Source organism: Hipposideros armiger, unplaced genomic scaffold, assembly GCF_001890085.2.
Source record: "Hipposideros armiger isolate ML-2016 unplaced genomic scaffold, ASM189008v1 scaffold_354, whole genome shotgun sequence".
Taxonomy (NCBI): domain Eukaryota; kingdom Metazoa; phylum Chordata; class Mammalia; order Chiroptera; family Hipposideridae; genus Hipposideros; species Hipposideros armiger.
The window spans coordinates 789,339-807,432 of NW_017731704.1; the positions used below are offsets into that span (position 1 = coordinate 789,339).

The 18,094-nt window shown below is 35.5% G+C and overlaps 1 protein-coding gene across 2 annotated transcripts in view; it reads left to right on the top strand.

Moving 5' to 3' along the window:
- The window catches only part of GNAI1 (G protein subunit alpha i1), a 79,073-nt gene that overhangs the window by 45,745 nt on the left and 15,234 nt on the right, over positions 1-18,094 (top strand). For both annotated transcript variants that reach the window (XM_019661590.1, XM_019661591.1), the window contains exons 2-5: positions 5,732-5,774; positions 5,871-6,012; positions 14,435-14,592; positions 17,822-17,950. In XM_019661590.1, the coding sequence (XP_019517135.1) occupies positions 5,732-5,774; positions 5,871-6,012; positions 14,435-14,592; positions 17,822-17,950 (472 nt within the window). The remainder of the gene's footprint in view (positions 1-5,731; positions 5,775-5,870; positions 6,013-14,434; positions 14,593-17,821; positions 17,951-18,094) is intronic.

Consider the following 18,094-nt stretch of genomic DNA (forward strand, 5'->3'; position numbering starts at 1 on the left):
TTTGAGCTGCCATTTAGGGGAAGAAAGAATAAAAAAGATTAGGTACAGGTTTAGGGACAATGGTTGGAAGTTGCCAGAAATTGAGGAATTAATTATAAATTGAGCAGAACAGCATGAAAGAACTGTTCAGTGTCTGAGGCTTTCTTTACTTAACAAGCCAACAAGTTAGTCTACCGCAGTTTCTTGGATGCTGGTAGAAGACATGAGATTCCTGGTTCGGAGACAAAAAGGACTTTATTACAATTGCAGTTGCTAGAGAATCAGCATTTATGGTGATTTACCAAGCCCTTGTTCCCTAAGGGAGCCAGGTGATGGCTACACAAGCAGTGAATTATGTTGCAATAGAGGAACCCTGAACTTAGGGATCCCCAGTTTTGGGGGTTTTTTTCCCCATAATGTGCAGTAAGCTTGCCTTACGTTTGTCCCAGAGGATACATTATCTCTAATATGCCCTCTGCTCCAGCGGGAGACACTGTCTGTCTTTTAAGACTGTTGTCTATATACACATCCTTGAAAAAGATGGTTGAGAACAAAGGCAGTCAGTGCCTCTGCTCACACATGTTCAGAATGTGAAGGAGACCAATGGGGAATTCTAGGTTGACATAGGAAAAGTTGACAAAGTTTGTATATGTTAATTATTTACTAGTCATTAGTTGTAAATAGCTGAGCAAGAAACGTGAGAACAAATGGACTTGAATTTTAGGCAAAGCAATGTATAGTTCCCTTATGAAGGAGAACATTGTTCCCCTGTGTGGTTCTGAATTACTTTCATAAATGTATATGCCTGTCATTGGGAGCATCATTTCCTTATGTTTGTAGGCTTCTATGAAGTATAAAACAACAATTATATAAATATATACTTAAAAAGTAAAATTAATACTAATATAAATATAGTATAAATAATGATATATTAGCCACAGTAAATTGTACTTGCAGTATGATCTTTTTGGATTCAGCATACCTCCTCTACAGTGGGCTATATAATGTCTAATTTTCCCACATCTTTTCTCTATCTAAACTTCTATAACTTTCTTCTGTAAAGCATACAGTAATTATCATTTGACCTTCTCTTAGCCTACATGCATCATTAACCTCCTTTGTTTTTCCCTCATTAGCTCAAGATAATTAAAGTAATACTACTTGGCACAGGGTTAGTCCAAACTCTCTTTGGATCCATGTCACAGAAAACAGACTCATAACTGGCTCTCATAGCTTGTATACATCAAGGTGAAATTGTCTTCAATTATGACTAGTGTGATATATTTCCTGCCTTGCCCAGGTCAGTCCTGGTTTATGCTTGTGCCTCCTTCAACTTTCAGAAGTGTTCCAATTTGGATGGTAAATTGTAAGTGTTCTCCCTAAGTATGACTTCATCTAAAGACTCAAGTAGCGTCCTCAGGACTCTCTAAACCTAGCTTTCTCTCAGTTCTCTCAGTGCTGCTTCCCTGTTTTGGCCCCTCTTTCAATGGTGTCTTCCATGATATGATCGTGGAAAGTGGGCTTCTGTGGGCCAGCTTTCACATCATCTTTTTAGTGCTGTGATTTTTCTTGCTAGCTTTCACATAAAAGGCCAGATTTCATTGGTGCCTAGATTGCATTCCTTTTGGTGGCGGGAGTGGGGGTGGATCACTGTATCCAAAGTGATTATTTTGTAAGTTTTATACGTGTGTGTGTGTGTGTGTGTGTGTGTGTAAACATATTTACATATATTAATTTGTAAAATGTTTTGTTCAATGATATTTACATTTCAAAGAAATGGCCCCCAGGTCCTCTAGAAAGACATGCTGGGTCATAAATCTGACTATTTAAAACTAAGTAGTTTCCAAAAGTGTGGAACACACATACATTTCAAAGAGAGCGAGAAAATACTTACAATTATAATTTTTCTAAAATAAATGCTCTAAGAAAAAGAAGGGGAGGGAAATCGTTTCCTTTCAACAGGGATAGTTACGCCTCTTATTTTAAATTTATATTTGCCCTTACACTCTCTTTATTTGATTCTGTCTTACATATAAAGAAAGCCCTTGATCTTGTTAATCTTATAGTAGCACTGTGGTAATCAGAAGTGACTATAAATGCATTTGTAATTTGGTTTTGTTCCAATTTAAATTGTAATTTAGTTTCATTCAATGTCAAAAATTTTAATTGTTAAATTCTACATAAAAAGTATGATTTCTTAAATGTAGAGCAGGAGTGTCAAGAATTTAGCATAAGATAACTTGATTAAGTCAACATCTTAATAGCTGTCTAACAGCCTGTGAATTTGGGCAGTTTACAACCCTGAAGCCAGGAATTAAATGATATAAATATGACCCTAAGCAGAAAATTGGAAAAATAATCTTCTTGGAGAAAAAAAAAAAGACTGCTTTCTGAAGTCAAAAGTTTTCTTTATTTTTTTAGTTTTAATCTTTGCCAGCAGTTAAAACTTGAAATTTCCTATACTGTCCCTCAACAAATCAGGGGCAGATATGATTTGATTATCATTTTTATAATGGTAACTTGCATAATTCTGTTCAAGGAAATAGAACCTAGTCGATGGTTACTTTACTTTTATAGTACCCACCCCTTGTCCGAACGTGATGAATTTCTTTTTCCAGGTCCATGAGACCTCAAACCACACGAGTTCCCACTACCTGTTACTGTGGGATCCTCCTTTGCCCTTCCACCTTCTGTGTGGGACCCTCTCATCAGATGCTGAGCTCCACCCCATACACCTGTTGGGCTCAATATTTGCTCTCAGAAATGCAATTTTCCATCAGCCTCTTCCTCCATAGAGAGAGGCCTGAGGGAACCCCCTTGGTGACCCTACCCTTGTCTTTATAGTTAAGGGCCTGCCATGTCCACATTTCACATAGTCTTGGTTCTTTGGGAGTTACACTGTACCTTCCCACTACCCTAAAGTCTCACTCATTCACAGTGACCGCTTGTTGACAGTTATTTTACAGGCCACTTAATCACCTTGACCAGCCTGGCCTTGTCACCAAGCAGTGATCACACTCTTTGATCTTTCCTGACCAATACATGTTGTATATTCTTTGTTTCTTCTTGAAAGAAGGGTGCTCCTTACCCTTTTAATCCTGCCTCTGAATTTAGGTGAAATGCTGTAGCTGCCTTGCTGAGGACTGTTAGGAAAATTTACCCTTTTCTCCCTTCGCTGCCCCCCACTAACTATGAGGCATTTGTTTTGTTTTGTTTTTTATGGTATTGCTTCCTGCCAGTCTGTCAAACATGACAGTGCTGACTTGATTTGTAGAGAACAACCTTTAATTCTTTCCTGTACACTGTGTGGAAAGCATACCGGTATTTAGAATGTTGGAACCATAACCATGCAATATTTGTAATTTTTCTATTAGGACTCTGTCTGCATAGAAATGAGAATTGAAAACCAATTACATAAATTACTAAGCTTTGAAAGATTTTATTTTTTCAGTATTTTTTCAGCATTTTTTCCTCTACGATATGTATTCCACAAAGTACCTTGTGACTAGCAAGAAATCAGGTAGAAATTCAATTAGTAAGAAAACCATCCCCACTCTTTAGTGTTAAACACATTTGAGGACTTTTTGATCCACAAGCCATTGACTTGATGCTCATGGCAAAGTAAGCTAAGGGTCCCATGCCACCGTTATTTTAAGAGATATGAAGTGAATTAGAATTTTAAGTTAATGTCTAACACCAGGAAAAAAAAATTGTCATCAAGATTTAAAAATTCTTATCTGTGTATACATAGTTTAACTGGTAAGAGTCACATTCTTCATTATTTCAGATTTTTCCTGTTGTATGGCTCTCAGACCTTCCTAGCTTATATCCTGTGAGCCTCTCTCTGGGCCTCTGAGTTGTTTCCCTAATAGAATGGACCATGGGTGGCTGTTCATTGGCTCTCACTGTGTCTATGGAATCTCCACCTGAGTGTGGATGCTGGGATTTAGGATGTCCCCCCCACCCCCACCCCACACACAGCTCGGCTGCTGCAGACCCAGTCTGCAGTGCTCTAGAAACGCAGTGGGCCTTGAAGATAGCCCTGCTGGGTGCTGCCCAGGGTGTGTTACTTGGGTGGACCTCCGGAATCGGAGGAATGTGCGAGCCATAATGCCCAGAGTTAGGCTTTTCACAAAGCCAAGTGTGCTGTTGTTGATTAACAAATAATGGGTTGTTTCTCTTGGAATTGTTTTTATTGGCAGATGCCCTGAAAGATTCAAAGGCTGTCTGTAAATGAAGAATGCTCTCATTATTTATTCAGCTCCTGCTTTTCTACTTAATGTGCCTATGTCTTGGGAAATTTTCTTGAATATCAAATCACAAGTAAAATTTAAGCATTATTTCCACCCCCCCCCCACCAGATTTTCAAATAGGACATTTAACTATGACCTGTTCTCGGATGATTTGGAGGAGGAAAGGGGCAAAGGGATTGAAGGCCAGAAGTTTACCATCTAATTCTACAGCTTAAATTCAAGTACATTTCTGGTTGGTTGACTGTATGTCTATTGCAAGTTAGCTGCTGAGAATTCAAATATGTGCAAAGTGAGAAGCAACAGGGATCACAGGGAGTGGGTCAGGAAAGGTGGATGCAGGAGGTAAGTGTGATGGTTGATGGAGGATTGCCAGGGTGGCAAGAGGAAGTAGAGCTAATTACATTTTGGCAAGGGAAACAGCATGTTGAAGACTTGTGGCGTGATCAGCAGTAGGTATTCTTGGAACTGTAAGCTGTTCAGTAATGCTACGAGCATAAAGCACTGTAGGAATGGCCCTGGGAAAATGGGAATATGAGCCCAGATAATAAAAGTCCTGAGCCCTGTCAAACAGTGATAAATACGTCCATGATGTATAACTTTGGCCAAAGATAATGTGAAGCCAAATGCCATATCTTAGTTATTTTATGTCCTATACACAGATGTTCTCAATATCTACCAAGTAGGAGGAGCCAGACAAATAGTTGATGGAATTTATGTAAAGATAGCAGTTACTGTTAAGTGTGAAGGGTAAGAGCACTCTACTTTGTAAAAGGCCATTTCATTAGTAATATTTTCATGTTATGATGGCATAATGCTAGGAACTGAAATGTGAGGAGACCCTGTGTACTCGTATGTAGAGAGTGAAAGAGCGTTTTGGGAATGGGTTTATGACTTGGGTGACAGGGAAGCTAGAAAAACATAGGGGAGACTTTTCTGTCCTGTGTACCATTGCCTACTGATGTGCTAGCAGATCATGTTGCCCATGTGTCAGCTGTTTAATAATGGTGACTGAACGTGCATTACACGAGATGTGGCTATTTTAACATATTTTAAAATTATTTTTGTGTGTCTTGTCACTACTGCCATCAACTTTACAAGAGACAAAGTTTAAATTATGATAATTGGCCAAACAGTTAAAACACCTTCCAATGGGGAGAAAAATATTGAATAAAACTAATTTATATTGCTTCAAGTTATACAATACTTATCTTTTTAATGCTTTGGAGAATATACACGAACAATGAAAGCATTTTTCCAGTTGAGTTGTATTTATTGGATTTAAGTATTATGAAGTAATAAACAGATGGTACTTATGTTTGAGACTTTCTATATTTGGAAAATAAAAAAGATAGTTTTGATATAAAACAAAATTCAACTGGAAGAGATAGAGAAATAAAGTGTGTGTGTGTGTGTGTGTGTGTGTGTGTGTTGGGAGTTGGATATACGTGTGATGAAGTTAGAAATCCCTTATTCTATACTATTTTACTTTTTTTTTGTAGGTGCTGGTGAATCTGGGAAAAGTACAATTGTGAAGCAAATGAAGTAAGTAGATTCAGACCGTTAAATTTGTATTTTATGTTTAAGTGTACCCTTCCATCAGAGGAAGTAAGTTTTCTCTTTCTCCTTTTGTCGCCTTAGAATTATCCACGAAGCTGGTTATTCGGAGGAGGAATGTAAACAGTACAAAGCAGTCGTCTACAGCAACACCATTCAGTCAATTATCGCTATCATTAGGGCCATGGGGAGGTTGAAGATAGACTTCGGTGACTCAGCTCGGGCTGTAAGTGATTGAATTCTTTGGAGCAGGCCTGATGAGTAAAAAAGAATAACTTGCATAATACCATACTACATGACATAGATATGTCAGCTGTCTCAGGACCATTTTATAAAAGGAGTGAAAAAGATAGTAAAGTGAATCAGAAGCTTTAGAAGTGAGTGAAATTACAGGGTTGTGCAATCTTCCCTTTATAGCTAAGGAATACTTTCCTAATCCCTCAGATGATTTGGACAATTCAGTAACTATTGCAAAATTTTCTATATAACATGTGCTATTGGGGATCCCCGTATCTTTATAATTTGGAATGCTGAAATGATCTAATTATTTGTATTTATACCCGAACTAAAAATCAATCTAATCTCATGAGAATGAAATAAAAGTTTGCATGTCTTTAGGATAGAAAAATGTTAGCTATTAAGAAACACAGATCAGAATTTCAGCACTAAAGGGACAAGAACCTTAGGAGACAAGGTAGTTCTACCCTCCATTTTATCAGCAAAGAACCTAGAATCCAGGAGATTACGTGATAGAAAGATTGCTGCCGTTAGTTGGAACCAAGGCTCTATGCTTCTTTATTTGGCCCAATAACTCGTTCCTGGTTTGATTGGAAGTGGTCCTGGCGTAGTCCATATTGACACTTTGCTTCTTTTCACCCAGTCCTTTTGCTTGCTTAATCTGTTTATTTCAAGTTTTATTTTTTGTGTATCATTTTTTCTTCATTGATTCTGTTTTTAATAACTAGTGTAAAACTTGACCTTCCCAGAAACCTTTAACTGAATCTCTAGCTTTTTAATTTTTATACACAGTAGATGTATTATTATTTCTACCATTACTCCGTTTTAAAAATTCCTTTGTATTTTTGTATATTCAATGTGTGTGTGTGCTTCCTCCCTACTAATACTGTGAAGAGTTTTGTCTAGAAACTATTACTTTTCCTTTTTGACACCTTAGTATTTTTTTAACATGAAGACTCACTTCATGCTTAATAGGGATAAGAAAAATGAATGAAGGCAACATTAGAAAAACATACATTGGAGAACTCTGTAAAATAAACCTGGTTTGTTTTTTGTAAATTAGTCTAAAATTCCTTTATAAGTTACTGGACCATATTAATTTGCTAAGCTTTTTCTTTAAACAAAAGTTTAAGAGCTTAGTATAATGAAGTAAAGTTTTCAAGTAGATTTCAAGATCATTTCTAATAATAATTCATAACATTCTTCTAAATTGTCATTTTTGAAACAAGATTTGATCATATATACACATTTTTTGCATTATGTTCTATTTGTTCAGTTTGTAACTTATTTATCATTTATTCATTCAATAAATGCTTTTTGAGCTCTTAGTCTTAAACAAAAGGGAACCACCCTTAGATACAAGAGAAAGAATTGATATAAATTGTACTTTACACCAATTCCAGTTATGGTCATTTAAACCTTTTATCAAATTCACATACATATTCTGTGTTCATATTCTATATGTGATTAGAGAAAAACGTTTTGCAGCCTCCATTTTAGGAGGTAATGAAGGGTCAGTACAAGCAGATTTTTATGAATTCTTTTTCTTTTCATATTTCTCTTCAAGGAATTTTGCCATCTTTTCCTTTTTTAAAAACATAACTTGGACTTAGTTTCAGGACTGACTGGGAGTAACTGCTCTCATCATAATTTTTTACTGTTTTTAGACTCTCTCTAGCTGTACCATAGTAACTTTTTACCTTCAGCTTATTACTTTTGTTTGCTTTAACCATTGTTACTAATTCCTTCATGCAAATATCTTTCTGCTCCCACATTGATTTTGATCAGTCTACTCTATGGCTTGGGTTGCCTTGCCTCTACATAAGCTTTAAAATACTATGAGGCTCTTAGAATTGTGCTAAGGAATACAAAGATGAATTAAACATGGCCTGGACAAGAGGAAGTTGACATTTGAGCTTGGTAATGAAACATGTGTAAGTTTTCTAGACAAAAACAAGGAAAAAGCATTCTGCGAGTGAGAATCAATTATAGTCAAAGGGTGAATATATTTCTATTTCTAAAGTACCAATTCCTGGATGTATTATCCTTGAGTCAAAGGGTAACCAGATATTTAATTTTGATAAGTACCTCAGATTTGCTTTTCAGAAGAAAAGTGATGTGAATAATCTTTTGTAGCAACCATGCACCAATGTCTACCAGAATCTCACCAACTTAGATATTATTGACCTTTTAATTTTTAATATCTCATGAGTGAAAAAACTTTTTCTTTTTTAGTTTTTTATTTTCTTGATTTGTAAGGAGTTGTATTTTTATGAACTTTGTAGTATTCTTCACTCAATCCTGTTAAATAACTTGTCCTGTTCACATTGTGCCTTTTTAAATATTAGGGATATTTTTATATCTTGCAAATATTTTTGCTTAATATATTTCCTTTACTTTTTTGAAATAGTATTTTTCTTGTTACCAAACTTAATTTTTTTGCAGTAGATTCTGACTTCTATGTTTGTCTTGTTAGAGAGATACTTTCAACTTATTGTACAGTCATTTTTTTAAACTACTCTTATTTTATAGAATGTTTATAGTTTTATTTCTTTAGATTTATTTCTTCACCCACCTGGAAGTGTTATTTGTGTCTCTTGAATTGTTGTTTTGAATTGACTTAAACTCCTTTTCTCCTCCAAGCCTCACCATGCTCCTGAAAAATGGCCACTGTCATGTCCCTTTAACTTTGTAATTGATTCCATTAGTTTATGTCTTGTCTGCCAGATTTTCCAGATTGCTTTTGAGGAAGGTTGTATCAATTTACCTTCCTAACAGTAGTTTATGAGAGGGCCTTTTCTTAGCACCCTGGGTAGACAACATTTAGGAGTCTTACGTTTAAAAAAATACTGACTAATTCATTAGGAAATTTTATTTCAATTTAATTTGCATTTTCAATTTCAGTGCAGTTGTACAGTTTTTCACATCTTTATTGACTATATTTTTGTTTCTCTGTGTTAGTGGCCTGTTTTACCCCTTATTCGTTTACTTATTGGAGTCTTGGTGTTTCCATTATCTGTTTGCTTGTTTTATGTACTTTTGTATTAACCCTTTGTCCACTAATATAAATGTTCTCTCACATTTTGCTTGCCTTTACAATTTGGTTTCCGTTTTTAAATCTTCTCCCATTATGTCTTCCATTATGTTTAAATTTAGAAAATCTCTCAACCAAAAGATTTACCAAATACTCATGCCATTTTAAACGTATTTTAGGGGAGTAAAATTTAACATTGTTTCTTGTTTTTGTTCTTTAATCCCTCCGAAACTTATTTATTTTGTATGCATGGATTAATAATCTACATTATATTTTTCCTCATCAGAGGGCTATCTAATCATTTATTAGTGTTTTTTTAAATATCTTTTCCTACTAATTTACCTTGCCACCTTTAGATAATAAGTTCAGACTTAAGATCTTTTTCCTGTTGATCTGCATTAATACCAGACTGTTCTACATATTGCAGGCTTTTAATGTTTGCTAATTTAGCCCTCCTTCCCTAGTATTCTTTTAAAACATGTTCCTAGTTATTTCTATTTGTCATTTTATTTGAATTGGTTTTGTATTCTAGTTTATGTTTGAAAACTAAAATGAGGTTATAGGATGATACTATTTTTGATTCTGAGAAATATTTTGATTGATCTATGTGGCAAAGTGATATTAACCTTCATTTGGAATGTAATATGTTCCTCCAGGACAGTAGTTTTTCTATTTCCCTCAATTCACGTATTGATCGTCCCACGTTTCTGTATCTCTTTTGACAAGAGGTTCTGTTGTCCATACAAAAAACACTTAAATATTTTTTATTTTATTAACTTAAAAATAAAAATACATACATTTATAAGATTCATAAATATATGCATAAAAATTATATTTGAGTAACACATTTATCGCAGTTTCCCTTCTTGACATAATGAAGCTCATGTTCACTGCATCTAGAATTTTTGCTGTCTGCAATTTAGTTAAAATTAACTTAGATTATTTTATTTTTAGGCTTTTTCCTTCTTTTAAGCAGAGCTATGGGAAAACGAAAAATGACTTCCTGTTTCTTTGCATCAGTCATTTTTATTTTGACTACATTTGTGTTTTTAGAGAAAAATGTCTTATATTTATGTATTTCTTATTCAAAGTAGTTCTTTAATGCTTGGGATTGGCACCATGAACCATATAGCAGGAACTCCATCAAGGTTCTCAGGATTTCTTTAAGGGTACACTAACTTTGATGAAAGCAATACAGCTGTCTTAAATTTATAGGAGTGGTTATATGCTATAGAAATGCGGTAGGTTAAATATATAAGTAGTTCTCATATGTGGTGTTCAGTATTGTCAGCTGATGTTATTAATGAAATAATTGAGTTAAACCATTGAAACAAAAGATCTCCATACATACCTACATCAGCCGAGAAATCAATATATCATCCCCATGGCCAAAAATTCATAAGTGTCACTATTTTTAAGACTCCTTTATCATATTTTTAGTCTCCATTGTAGAAGAGCTTTCTGATATTTTCTGTTTAAACTCTTAATTTCATTCATAAACCTGTCTGCTCTCTCCCAGTAAATAATCATTTTAGCCTGTGCTTAAAAACTGCCATCTCTCACTCCTCCTCTCTTTTATTTAGATGGCTTTGATTGTTAAAAATTGTTCTTATGGAACTGAAATCTGACATCTTTTGCCCTAAGAATTCTCCTTTTTCTGCTCTGTTCCTAAACACGATGTCTACTCTTTCTTGACTTTTATGACAGGAAACAGCCATCATGGCCCCTCAAAGTCCTCTCTTCCCATCCTGGTCAGACTCTTCTGAATTTTCATCAGGTGGTGACAGCTTCAAATAAAATGTGCCGTCACTGAACAAATGGAGTATGTCAAGCATTCATCAGTGGGAAAAGAGGCCATATTATGTGTGTCTTGACACCTTAGCATTTTTATCTCCTTTCTGAGTTCCTAAAGCACACATTTATATGAACTGGAACTTACATTCTTTAAACCATTTGGTTCTTAGTAATTTGAAAACATATTAACTTAGCTACATCCAGGGGTTTTCCTTGTTACAAGTAATTGCCTAGCAAATAACAGTCTATTCTTTTTAACATCACAAGAGTTCCTGTAAACTGGCTTACTAACCTGTAGCCCTTTTGATTAAACTCCAGTCTTTTTCAGTAATCCCTGTTCTTTTTCTACCATATGTCACACTGTTTTGGCATACTCATGTTTGTCTTTCTAAATGCTCTTAAGTAACATAATTTTACATGAGTCTTAAAGACCTCATTCCATGGAGGATAGGATCATTGCCTTCATTCTGCAATTTTTAAATTTATTCTGTCTTAGGCAAGGGTTACTTACTAATTGTTGACTGACAAATATGTGTGATTGGGTGACATAAGTTGCCTAATCTCTCTGTGTCTTGAGTTCTTCTTACACAAAACCAAAAATTAGGTAGCATAATTTCTAAAATACCTTCCTGCTTAAATTTAATACCTTAATGTTCATCTGCAAACATCTAAGTCCTGCTAATGACATGGTAATGAATATTCCTATTAGTTTTTCAAGAGAAAGAGACTATTTAACATTTTGTGTGGAGGAGACATTTTGAATGTCATAGAGAGTACAGCTTATAAATACAGCTTCCAGAGTTTCTCATGTCATTTCTTCAGGCTTCTTTCTAGAAAATGTGAAGACAGTGTGATCTTAGACCCATACCAAAGGATATTAGTCTTTTCTATCAAGAACTTTTATTTCAGTTAAATAAATATAATGAAAGCTCATTTGAAAACTCACTGAGTGAAAAATGCTTTTTTTAAATGGATAGAGAAAATCATGTTTGATGTTGTTTAATAAAAATGACCAAATTTAGAAATTTCTCATGTATAGGTAACTATTTGGAAACGTGAATAACTGTTTACTGGGATTAGGTAAATGGTACTAAGAATGACTTGAAACCATATTATTTTGGGATTTATTAAGGATATTTTACATGTGTTGCTTGCATGCAAATCTCATGTGACTTACTAAAAAGGAAAACATATGTTCCCTTGCTGAGACACTTAATTATGTTTCTTGATGGTTTCATCTGAAAAGAAAATGTTTCACAAATTGAAAGCAGAATGAATTTATATTATCAACTAGTACCCTCTGCTAACCTGTGTCACCAAATGCTTTTCTTTGGTACACCTTATTCTAATGTGTGCCATCACTTTATAAACATCTGCCACAATACATTGGGAAAATGCCCCTTGAGAAAAATTAGGGATTATCCACCCAATTAGCATAAAGCTACAAGTCTCAGGCTAAAGAGAATCTCTGAAGACGGCATCCTCACATCTGCCGTATTTTTGGACTAACTGTTATTACCTGAAGACTAGAGTTGTGTTATGCTCAATAGCCACATATGGCTATTGAGTATCTATCTGAAATGTGTCTCGTCTGAATTGAGATGTGCTGTCTGTATACAATAAACACCAGATTTCAAAGATTAAATATATATAAAAAATAATAGGAAATATCTCATTAATGATTTTACATTGATAACATGTTGAAATGGTATTTTACATATAGATTAAATAAAATATGTCATATTAATTTCACCTTTTCACATTTTGAAATGTGGCTATTAGAAAATTTAGAATTTCATTGATGCCTCATGTTACATTTGTTTTAGACAGCACTGACTGAAGGTGGTTGATTACCTGTGGATCAGAACAACTGGAAATATTTGTAGCCTAAACATTTAAGGAAAATTTAACTTTATATACAGTGTTCATTATTTAAATTTTTTTGCATGCTGTCTTCTATATACATCATGATTATTTCTGTTCCAAAGCTGTGCTTATTTCGTTCCCTATACCTGCATTAGCAAACCTCCTGGCCACTTGATTTTAATGTACAGTCTCCCCCCTTACCTGTGGGGGATATGCTGCAAGACCCCCAGTGGATATTTGAAATCACAGATAGTACCAAACCCTATATTCTATGTTTTTTGGTATACATACATACCTAGGATACAGTTTAACTTACAAATTAGGCACAGTTAGAGGCTAACACTAGTAATTAATAGCATAGAACAATTATATTATAATAAAAGTTATGTGAATATGGTCTCTCTCAAAATCTTACTGTATTCTACGCACCCTTGTGATGATGTGAAATGATATAGTACCTATGTGCTGAGATGAAATGAGCTGAGTGACGTAGGCATTGTTACATAGAGTTGGGCTACCGCTGACCTTCTGATGATATGTCAGAAGGAGGGTCATCTGATTGGGGTGATCCTGGATCATTGAAGTAGACGATGTCATGGGTGGATGTCAGCAGCAGACAATGGCGATGTATGGGGAAATTTAATATTTCTGGGCCACAGTTGACCACGGGTAACTGAAACTGCAGATAAGGGGTTTATACACTGTATACACACTTTAAAGCCTCCTGAAAATCTCAGATCGTTCTGTGAAACTATTCTTGTTTCTTGGTTTTTCCCTTCTCTGAACTTATTTGGTTCTGTGAAGACTATCAGAAAGCTAACATTTAATTAGATTCTGTCTTCAAATAACCTCTAATGGTGTTGATATGTTTCTTAGAAACATTTTTGGGAGGGAGAAGCAAGGCATACACTTTTCTTCCGTTTCCTCACAAGTGATCATCTTCAGTGTACAACAGACGGACAGTGGGTTTATATGTCCCCTGAGAAGCTCTAAATGTAGGCTTTCTTCTAGCTTCCTAGTGCCTTGATAGCTATTGCAAAACCCTCAAAACATACTCATGATTTAAGATTACGCTCTTTTGGGTTAGCTGACTTTTTATAGTGGGGCTTTAGAGAAAAGTTATGGCACTAATTATCGGAGCCAGCCGATAAGATTGAACAGTCCTGAGAGGGGCGCTAGGCTGAAAAAAGAGACAGAAGAGAGAGAATTACCGGGAGGACTCCAGTGCTTAATACTGAAGCCCCGAGTTTATTTCACATAGCATATTTAAGGGAGGCACTACGTGCGTCCAGAGCATCAGATCATACAATTAACAATATCATCCTCTGTCCCTGTTCTGTCCCTATTAGATAAGCCAAAACTCCTGTTAGCTAAGCAGTTATATTAAGTATACTTTCTCAAGGCTGTAACTGTGCTTGGTTCCTTGTTCTCAAAAACTTGCTGTTCTTACCAGACTATCAGGATATGCATAGGCATTTGCTTAGGTTGCAGAAAGTATCTAGTAGCAAGCAGCTCTCAAGGCTGCAGCAAGTGGCAGGCAGCTCTCAGCAGCTCTCATGAGGCAAGCAGCTCTCATGGCTCCCAACAACTAATCAAAAAAATAAGGGAAATTCACTGTTGTACTTTCTGTCATCTGTAATAGCCCCATTTATACTTTTTAATCTGTAATGTGTCCCTTTTTATTTTTATTTTTTTAAAATGGCCTTTGAATGTTCAGGATGATGCCCGCCAACTCTTCGTGCTTGCTGGAGCTGCTGAAGAAGGTTTTATGACTGCAGAACTTGCTGGAGTTATAAAGAGATTGTGGAAAGACAGTGGCGTACAAGCCTGTTTCAACAGATCCCGCGAGTACCAGCTTAATGATTCTGCAGCATAGTAAGTATGCAGAACTTCAGAACTAAACTATCTTGAGTAATTACTTGCAAGTCACATATATAATACCTCCAAGTCAATTGTATTGCAGAATTGGCTGACACATTCTTGTACTACTCGGGATAATCAGGATGACAGTATTTGAAAACTTTGTCTTTCTTGTGTGTGTTTGTAGATAGCAATGTTGTTATTTCCTTTGTGTTCAAAAGAGTCTCAAGAGACTCATGCTTATGCAACTCTAATTGAAATATGCAAAATGGGACTGTTTCCAGTGTATTTCCAAGAAAGTATTTGGAACTTCCCAAAGTTTGTGCCAAATGTGGGTGTATCTCTAGGTTGCATGGGACTGGCCAGAAGGGAGGGTGACTGATTTGGGTTCCTTTCATTATACTAATGGTTCCTGAGATGAGTTACGTGTCCAGTGACAGGCACCTTGACTGACGTGTGCCCCTTTCGAAGGGGCACATGGTAAGCCCAGGACATTTTCTCACTGAGTAAAATAGGTCTATACTTGCAAATTGTCAATTTTGTGTTCCCTGTTGCATTAGACATTGTTTACAGATATCTAAGTACAGTTTTTTTGGAAGAAAAATCTGCCCTGATTTTCCAGACAGTGGCCCAGAAAGTTTGTAAACCAAGTTGTGATAAAACCAAAGTGGGGAGTTTCTGCTTGATGATCTATATAGAATTTTAAAAAATCAAGTATTTGTTTCCATAATTTGGTACACTTACTCAGATATGTCAGATAAAATATGAGTAATGTTAATTGGTCTTAAAACATGTGCTGTGCACCCAGTTTATTTTCTTAGTGTGTTCCAAGTGTGCACGCGCTTTGCCACAGTGAAAAACCTGGCCTCAGGGGCCATACCGTGTGATTATCACGTGGCATGTCATTTGTTGCACATCAGAGTACTCCATATGTATTACATAAATGACTCAGTGTGAATGAATAACACACGTTACTCTATAATCCATAGCAATTTCTATAACACTATGCAGTAAAACCTTGGAATGCGCGTAACTTGGTTTGTGAGTGTTCTGTTCCGCAAGATGAGCAAACATTTCTAATACATTTTAATGTGGTAAACGAGCGATGTCTTACAATACGACTAGTTTATTTCCGGAATGAATTATGCTCGCAAACCAAGGTATTACTGTATTTCTTAATCTGTATTTTTAACGTTTTCCAAGTATATAAGCCATATACGTTGTTACATATGTAGTTTATACATGTATATGTAACATCTTATGGAATACGTAGCCCATCTCTCTAACTGGCGTTATCACTTCTACTAGGAAATATTCCTTGGCTCACTGAGTAGGTCCTTGCCTCCCTCTTTTATGAACTCATAATATGATATATTTTATGACCTCCTCCAGCAAGAGGAGCTATTGCAGTAATTAAGGAATATGTCCCAGGGACAGTAGATTGAAATTTGTTTCTCCGTGTGGGGGGACTTCCTGGACCCCCTCAGTCTGCTAAACAACACCCTCTCTCCTGTGCACAGTGCCTGGAGGCGCATGGAGAAGAATATATCACTTTAGCTCCTCATTATTTCATTGTTAGTAGTTCTGACCTTAAGATGGAAATAGTGAAGCCATTTTTCAAGAATGAAGGAAATCATAGAAATCTTTTTCTCCATAGTGGTTCTAGGGCATTTTGATTTCTGAGTTCTTGACTAGAAATGGGGGATGCTGCCAAGTTGCCCATTAAGACTGTCCAACCACCATTTTACACTTTAAATTTCTGATCATTGAAAACAATTGGAATTTTTCACAATGCCTGTTTTTCATTTTTGTCCCATTGAAACATAAATGTGCATTATTTTTAGAGTCTATTAGAACTATAGCAGTTTTAAACAAATAAATGTATCTATGAGTAAGCAGAGCACATTTTAAATAAAAGTAGCTATTACATAGGCACAATTAGTAAAATCTTGGCATGGCCTGTTCAGTTTGTTTATTAAATCAGATTTTCTTATCATAAGGTATAATATTATGTATGTGGAATTAAAAACACAGGTAAAGTACTGGGGGATTATTACCAGTGCAATAATAAGATAATAACATTCTTTTCAGTTCAGTAAGTACAATACAGATAACTCAGGGTATTATCTTTCTGTGTTCTGTTGCGTGTCAGCACCAGATACATGTACTTAACTGTCTGAAACATTTTGGGTTATTAATTCAGTGCTTGGGTAGTTTTCCAGCTCCATCATCAACAAATCAAATATTTATTGAGCTCTTTTTGTTTGCAAGACCTAGTTCTAAATGGCTAAGGAACAGTTTCAAAGGATAACATCAGTTAAAGTCGCAATAGTTGGTGCCTGTCTGAGAAACAAGATGTGACTATTCCTGCCTCCGTACTGTGTTACTGCTCATTCCAGTGTAAATGATATTCCTTTTTCTGTCCCATCGTTCAGATTTCTTTTTATACGCCTCACTATCCATGAATCTTTCTTTAACTGCTCAGGTTTACATTAATCTCTCCATACCTCGCCTTTCTATACCATTATGGACTCTGTAATGACACAAAATTACACAAAATCATTGCAGAGTATGGCACCACCACATTTTTATATCACAGCATATTTGGCATCATTGGCAGAGAGTGATGAATGAGCGACTAAAATCAGTGAGAAGGAAAATATAAATACTGGTATAGAGAGCCAGTAAAATGCAGAGTAAATGATCATGTGTAGTGTTTCCCGTACGTCACGTAAGGCAGGTTGAAAAGGAATGACACCCAGTTCAGCTTTGGTCAGGTTTCCTCACCGTCTTCTCAAAAACCAAAACTTTCTAAATGCTCAACAGAAGAGTAATAATGTCTGGAACATAAACACAGTGCTACCTCAAAAAAAAAGTGAAGTAAAGAAGTTTAAGAAACAAGCACATGGTGTGCTGTGATTTTGGGTGTTTTTAAAGTTACTCTTAGTCTGTTTTCTATTCCCAACAATGAGGATTACTAATTACTGTCCTTAAGAAACAAAGCACATACCATTTTAAAAATGTTAGAAGGGTTTTGTGACTAGAGAAGTATAAATATTTTCATTTCAGTGGGATTTGTGTAAGATATAAACTTAAATTGGTTGTGTTACATCATTAGACATTTAAGAAAACTATCAAACTTCCAGTAACAGAATATTGGATGCCTTAGAATGCTTTACTCTCTGGTTTAGGTGATCTTTATTGGCTATATTAACTGCTAGAGTATTTTTCTTCTGTTTTTCAGCTATTTGAATGACTTGGACAGAATAGCACAACCAAATTACATCCCAACTCAGCAAGATGTTCTCAGAACCAGGGTGAAAACTACAGGAATTGTTGAAACCCATTTTACTTTCAAAGATCTCCACTTTAAGTGAGTAGCTTCTTAGTATGTGATTTATAAATTTAGATATAAGACACATTGTGTAGGAAAAATGGTAAAATAATAAAAGTTTAAATAAATTTAGAGTTGGAATTACAAAAAATTTTTCTCAGATAATTGAACAAAAGAATTTTT